This window comes from Chaetodon auriga, chromosome 21 (genome assembly GCF_051107435.1).
Source record: "Chaetodon auriga isolate fChaAug3 chromosome 21, fChaAug3.hap1, whole genome shotgun sequence".
NCBI lineage: Eukaryota > Metazoa > Chordata > Actinopteri > Chaetodontiformes > Chaetodontidae > Chaetodon > Chaetodon auriga.
The window spans coordinates 1,617,501-1,625,000 of NC_135094.1; the positions used below are offsets into that span (position 1 = coordinate 1,617,501).

The 7,500-nt window shown below is 50.9% G+C and overlaps 1 protein-coding gene across 1 annotated transcript in view; it reads right to left on the reverse strand.

Moving 5' to 3' along the window:
* LOC143339742 (sodium channel protein type 5 subunit alpha-like) overlaps nucleotides 1-7,500 on the reverse strand; it is a 105,114-nt gene that overhangs the window by 22,944 nt on the left and 74,670 nt on the right. Inside the window, exon 19 of the mRNA XM_076761157.1 lies at nucleotides 7,242-7,365. Coding sequence (XP_076617272.1) covers nucleotides 7,242-7,365 — 124 coding nt within the window. The remainder of the gene's footprint in view (nucleotides 1-7,241; nucleotides 7,366-7,500) is intronic.

Here is a 7,500-nt window from a genome sequence, read left to right on the forward strand (position 1 = left end):
ACACGAGCCTGAGTGAGTCTCAACCAGCGCCTTGCTCGAGGGCACGCCGGCATCACAGCTGCACACAGAGCCACACACACGGCCGCGGCATCTCCGCTTTGTCGTCGCATACAAGTGACCTGGAGCATGAAGCGCTCCATCTACCCCTTTGGTTTGTGTGTGTGTGTGTGTGTGTGTGTGTCTGTACATGTGTTTCTTGCTTGTGTTCAGGCTTGAGCATGCAAACACGTATTCAGTGCTCTGTGTGTGTGTGTGTGTGTGTGTGTGTGTGTGTGTGTCTGAACATGTGTTTCTTGCTTGTGTTCAGGCTTGAGCATGCAAACACGTATTCAGTGCTCTGTGTGTGTGTGTGTGTGTGTGTGTGTGTGTGTGTGTGTGTGTGTGTGTGTGTGTGTGTGTTTAGAGGCATGTTGTCTTGTGTAACTACTGACTCTGACAGATGCTAAGCTTCTGCTTCCTTACAACAGCCCTCCGCCTGTGTGTGTGTGTGTGTGTGTGTGTGTGTGTGTGTGTGTGTGTGTTTGTGTGTGTGTGTGTGTGTGTGTAACGGAGTGATGCTATTAGCAGGCTGCAGCGTTCACATCACATTCACATTTCATTTGCAAACATTTGTACTGTTGGAAGGTGGACAAACGGTATTTAAAGGCAACGTTCAGCCAAAATGAAAAGCACAGTTTGTGATTTTTGGGGATGCGGGCGGTGGAGATGTCAAATATCACAGAACTGAATGGTACTCAGCCTGCGTCGGTCAAAAAACATCAGAACCTCAGATCATTGGCAGACGTCGCTGTGAGAGGCTTCGTCTAGTTCAAGCTTTCCGAACGGGAAGCATCGTGTTCAGCAGCGCGTCACATGCTGATGCATCCTGGGAGCAGCTGGACGAGCCTGGAGCCGATGGGATCAGCCTTCTCTGTAGCTGTGCGTCATTCGCTGAGCGAGCGCTGATAACCGGGATCGGATTCCCGCCGTTCCACCTTATCGGGCCGCCAAGCGACCCGCGGCTCCAGCGGCTCGTCGCTAAAGTTTCCAGATTCAATCGGCGTGTCTGTGACTGCGAGCGGGGCGTTCACTCGACGGAGCGCTGCTGACGTGCCCTCTAGCAAGGCATGATGCAGCCCACAGAGGAAGACTACGAAGGTGTGTGTGCGTGTGGCGGAAAGAGTGTCCGCAGTGACATCACACAGGTGTGACTGTTGCTGGTGACTGATGGGATTCACCTGAGAGACTGTTTGATACGGAGGTCTCGCCTCCAAGCGCACCTACAACCAAAGACACGGCCATCTTTGATGTTTTAAACATTGCAGGGATGAACGGAGGAAGAGGAGCAGCCTCGGCGAGCCGGACGCTGCGCACCTCCAGCTCCTCAGCGAGCTCACGAACTCCTTTTCCACGCAGGACCCGACAGGATCAGCGGTGAGTTGCTCCCTGAGCGTCCTGTAGCAGACAGACTGAAGACGAGCACGAGCTGTGCTTCGGCTGCTCGTCACTCCGCTGATTGCGGCGTCCGCCTACTTCTGTAATTAGAGCTCTGATTACCTCGGCTTTCTGTTTCCATGGCTGCTAATAGGCTTTCCCCGATACGCCGGCTGAGCAATCCAATGAAAACAAGCGAGAGGTAATCCGACACTCAATCAGCCCGCCTGGCAGAGTTCTTATCAACGTGTGTGTGTGTGTGTGTGTGTGTGTGTGTGTGTGTGTGTGTGTGTGTGTTAGGAAAGCCCCTCTGCTGGTCCTGAAGGCAGCTGCGATAAACTGTCATTGAACGCCTCATCACATTACCTGCCGGCCGGCCGACGCCTCCTTCGGCGGCGCTCGCTCAGCATTGATCGCGTATTGAACCGTCCTGCTGCTGAACGATCCCCCGCCAGCTGACTGTTTGACCCTCGGTGCCTCCGCGTTCCAACACACACACAACATAAACACACACCTGTGACACACTTAGTTTTCCATCTCCGCCTAGAAACGCATGTGCACTGTTTGCCTTCACAGCTCTGAGGACAGGTAGCGCTCAGGTGTCTCTGCTTCCCGCTGCACCTTCAACCGGACGGGACGAGAACGTCTGCTGGAAAGCTCCAAGTCGGACCTCACTGGTCCTTCGTCTGACTGAGGTTTGTGTCAGAGGCTACACGCCTGAACGTGAGCGTGACAGCAGCCTGACCGGTGATGAATCCAGGAGCTGAAGGAGCTGATGGACTTCTAATCACGTCTTCGTCTCTTCTGTCAGTTCCATCGTAATATTTCTCCTCTAAACAGAATCTGAGACTTCTGTCTGTTTTCACCACCGGAGAAGAATCTGACCTCGCACTGAACACAGTGTTCGAACTGATGGAGACAAAGAGTGGAAGACGAAGAGCAGACAGAGTGTCCTGAGCATCAAACTGCTGCTGTGGAGCCACACCTGAGGCCTTCAGGTACGAGACGTCAGAGTGGGAAACGCCGCCGCTGCTGCTACTGCAGGCGTTACTCACTGCCTGCTGAGGCAGACAACACACACACACACACTGTTACATGCACAAATACCCACACGCACACGCACGCACGCACACACACACGCACACACACACACACACACACACACACACGTACCCTACAGGTACAGTACATCATTATTCAACACGCATGCTGAAAAATATGAACATATTAGCTCACATGCAAATATAAAAATCCATAGAAGTCTCTCTCTCACACACACACACACACACACACACACACAGACACACACACACACACACACACAGACACACACAGACACACACACACACACACACACACACACACACACACACACACACACACACACACACAGTGCTGACAGCGGGCATTTAGATTAGCTGCCCCATTGGTCCTCTAAATGCCAACTCATTGGTTAATGTTGTGAAGCTGCATGACACGCGATTGAGAGGGAATAAATGTGTGTGTGCGCGCGCGTGTGTGTGTGTGTGCGCGCGTGTGTGTGTTTGTGGCTGAGTGGAGATAACAGTGAAATAATGAGTAATCGTGCCACAGAGTCTTTCTGTCTGGACGACAGGAAGTGGTTGTGGTCATATTTCAGACTCGTGATCGGAGACATGCCTCGTTCTTCAGACTCAGCACCTGAACGCCTCTCTGAGCTCTCTGAAGGCCTCGTTCTCACCCCGCGCTAAAAGAGCCTCTCTGTTTGACCGTGTCAGGTACGGACAGGACACGTGAAACCAAAGCGTTGACCTTCGTTCATCTGAGGAGTTTCTTCGCGCAGCAGCTCTCAGACTCGTTAGCGCCGCTCGCTGAGACTCTCCCGTTCCACCGACCTTTTTCCTGTGTGATAAATAATTAGCGGCGGGGGAGCGTCGCCATTCAGGCCGACACACACACTCTGTCTTACTGACAGCCAGAGGGAGCAGCGGGGAGGCGCGCTGCTGTTTGTGCTTTGTAATCACAGCGTGAAGGAACACACACACACACACACACACACACACACACAATCCTTCATAGCCAACAGCAGCTTCACATAAACACACAAACTTAAGCAAATGTGCACACATGCAAATAATTTGCTTGTTTCTACTGTTGTCGTACTTGGTGCATTAAGATGAGGGAGGCTCAAAATAACTACAGGACAGAGTATGAACACATTAATAAGTCACTAATTAGAACTAATAACAAATTAGAAGCGATCACGATGCTCTGAAAGTGTCATTCTGCATCTCTGAGACTCGCTCAGCTGAAGGACCAGCGGCGGGAGTCACGGAGGACTCGAGCCGTCCTGAACAAGAGCAGACAGGCTAAAGAGGAGCTCCTCCCCTCAGGCCGTCCAGATCCTGAACCAGGACTCTGCTGGGACTCCTGGCAGACGACACCTCTGAGGAGGACAATCAGCTCTTCATCAGAGGTGTCTTTGCACCTTATTTTGTACAGGTGCTGTCACACATGTCAAAGCTTTAAATACTAAATACTCCAAAGACGTGAGAACAGGGACATGAGCAAAGGCCTAAAATGATTACTCATAACTAGAGCTGTGTCCAATAACGAGGTACGAAGAGCGAAAAAAGTCCACCTACAGAGGAGGTTGGAGAGGCCGGATGGGTGAAAGACAGAGACAGACGTCCATCCAGGAGACCGTGGACTGTGTCCTGATGTGAAGTACCTGAAGTGTGTCGAACCAGGATATTTCCTGAACCTAAATCCTAAAACCAAAGTGCGACCGTTTCGCAGCGTTAACCACATGTTTCTCACTGTTCTCAGCAGCTTTATTTTGAAAGTCTACCCGGATGTTGATATTCGTCTCTGCTAACTTCACTGTGGAGCCCTGCACTGACCGAACGTACGTGACGAGATGATCGTGAGAATAATGTTGGACCAAGACGCACACACACACACATGCACACGCACACGCACGCACACCCACACACGCACACACACACACACACACACACACACACACACACACACACACACACACACACACACAGCTGGTGTCTGCAGGCTGTTGTTAGTCAGTTTTCTGGCCTACTTCCGCAGCAGCTGGTCGAGTCGCCGGAACCACTGTTCACACACACACACACACACACACACACACACACACACACACACACACACACACACACACACACACAAGCGCGTGTACACACACTGACACAGTGCTTTGTCAGCGTACTGGTCGTACTGGTCCAGTGGAGGGGACTGTGAGGGGAGTCGGGAGGGAAGCCAGGCGGCAGGAGGTCCAGTTCTGTCTCTGTCACCTGAGTCCATCTGAGTCCATCACCGTCTCCTCTCCTTTTGTCTCATTTCCTGTCCTCTCCTCTTCTCATGTCCTCTTCACCTTCTTCTCACTGACAGTGAAAGTCCAGCTTGTTCTCTTCCCTCTTCTCTTCTTTTAGTTTCTTTTCACGTCTTACTGTCTTACACGTTTGTCTTTCACCTTCTTCACGTCCTCCTACACTTTGACACTCTTTGGTCCTTCACACTGTTCTTTCTTTCGTGACCTCTGCCTTTCACTTTCTTCTCCTCTTGTTCCCTCTTTGCTTTTCTTTCCTTCTTCGTCATTTTCCTCCTCTTCGCTCGCTCATGTGTCTCGCCCACCGATGCAGACGTGCTGATGCCAGAGCTGTGGAACAAAGGGAGAGTCTCCATCCCTCTCCTGCAGCAGCTGATCTGAGTCCAGCCGGTGACAAACGTCCGCCTGCCGTGAAGGACTCTGCTGAATCAGGGGGAAGCAGGCGGCGTGTTGGGACAGCAGCGACGGACGCATCAATCTTCTAAATGAATCAAAGCTAATACAACATCTGCTGTTTGGCAGGCGCTTTCATGTGGAGCAGCTCGAACAGGAAGCAGGCCTTTCTCTGGACGCTGTCTGAGAGGAACGCCAACCTGGAACTCATCACGAGCTTCTTTAGACTCATTACATCGATGCTGACACCTGCACGCATGTCTTTCATTGTTCTTTATTGTTTTCATAATGTACTGTGTGATGCTTGATGGCAGTAATGTTGGACCCGGAGTCGTTCTGCTGCAGGCGTTGGCGATCGAGAGGGTTTCCTCGCTGGCCTAATTCTGTCCCAGCCTTTGTCCGTCCCCTGAAGTCACCTCTGATTTGACCGGTCTGAAGTCTTCGGTCTCACTGAGCTCTGATCAGGATCACATACAGACACGCAGAGCGCCGCTTCCTCGCCGTCTCCTTCCTGCTGACGTCTCTGTTCGGTGGTCATGCTAGCGCAGCTGAACTGGGTCTAAGACAAATCTCTGCGCTCCAGGAGGAAACCGGCTGAGTCAGGAAGGAACGAGGTGCGTGCGTTTCACCTGGGTTAGTCACCGTCATAAATCTCATCATGAAGGTATCGGGCCAGGCGGGCGGTTAGCGAAACGGTCACGTGACTCACAGCCTCAAATCCTGCGGCAAGAAAGAACCGAGAACCGTGAACCACCAGCTGGTTGAGTTACTGCAGGCTGAGGACGATGATCTGAGTTATAACAACGACGATGATGATGATGATGAACAAGCTAGAAGAAGGTTTGTCTTTTCTTATGTTTTACCAGGATAGATTACAGGAACAGTGAACGCCTCACACGCTTTAAAACTCGTTTTCATCATCTCGTCTTCAACAACATGTATAAAATATGGATTAAATTAATATCATTTAGCTAAAACTTAGCAGAGAAACCAAAATAAATGCAAATCAGTCAGCGGTCCCGTCGTTTCCCTGCTTTTGAGCTGTTACTGAACACATCCAAACGAATCAACCGTTTGCATCTCTGAGCATCTGCACACCAGAGCATTTCACGTTTTCAAGCCATTTCATGAAAAACTGAGGCTCTTCAGTCGTCAGCAGAAGCTGAGCATATGCCTGATGAAAGCCGGCTCTTTAAACGGCGCCTCGCTTTGCACTGCTGTCGAACACGCTGCACAAACTACATGTGAAAGTTGGCCAAACGTGTTCAGAGAGGACCGACTGTTTCCTCAGAGCGGCTCTTCTCGTCTGCTCTGCTAATTATAATAATAATGTCTTTTCTCGGTGGAACTGCGGAAAATGTTGCCCAGTTTTTGATTAATTCTTTGGCCACCTATTAAAGGTAAGACGTCATAGGTTATCTCGGCTCTCCAGGGATTTCATTTGTGGCCAGCCAAGCAGCTCTCCAGTGTTCCCCCAGCCCTCCTCTGCCTCCTCCTCTCTGTTCGGTGGTCATGCTAGCGGAGCTGAACTGGGCCTAAGACAAATCTCTGCGCTCCAGGAGGAAACCGGCTGAGTCAGGAAGGAACGAGGTGTTTGCGTTTCACCTGGGTTAGTTGGTGCCGGATCATAAATCTCATCATGAAAGTATTGGGGCAGGTGGGCGGTGGGACGGGCTCACGGTTAGTGGAGCCATGTGAGAATGAACGGGTGGAACAAAGCGTGAACAGACTTCAGATCTGCTCAGGAAACATGCAGAGGACGACTTTGCTTTGAAACAGTGTCCTTATAAGAGAAGGAGGTTTAAGGAGAAGCAGTGTTTGTTGGATGGTATCAGATTAACATTATTATGGATTACATCATTCGGGGATTTAAAGAATATCTGTAACAATGCAGCTTTTGGACGGCTTCCTGGAAATAGCCTGGTCCCAAACAGCCAACTGTGAGCAGTGACAGCAGCCAGCTGACATCCAACAAAACAACGAACTTTTACATGATAGAAAACAATCATTCAGAGTCCCACTGCTCTGTGTGTGTGTGTGTGTGTGTGTGTGTGTGTGTGTGTGTGTGTGTGTGTGTGTGTGTGTGCGTCCTTACCGTCTGGGAAGCAGTTGTCAGGGTCCATGGCCTCTTCGGCCATCTCTGAATACTCATCCTCTTCCTCTCCGGGCTTCCTCAGGTCCACCGTGCTGCCCTCTGATAGGCTGATATCGTCTTTCTGCTGAATAAAACAGCCGGAAACAACCAATCAGATCCACCGACAGCTTATCAGATCCACCACGTCCTTCTTTTAACTGGCTGATGTCCAGTTAATCTGAGGAGAGCTACCGAGGAAACCCGATAAAACCTCCCACTG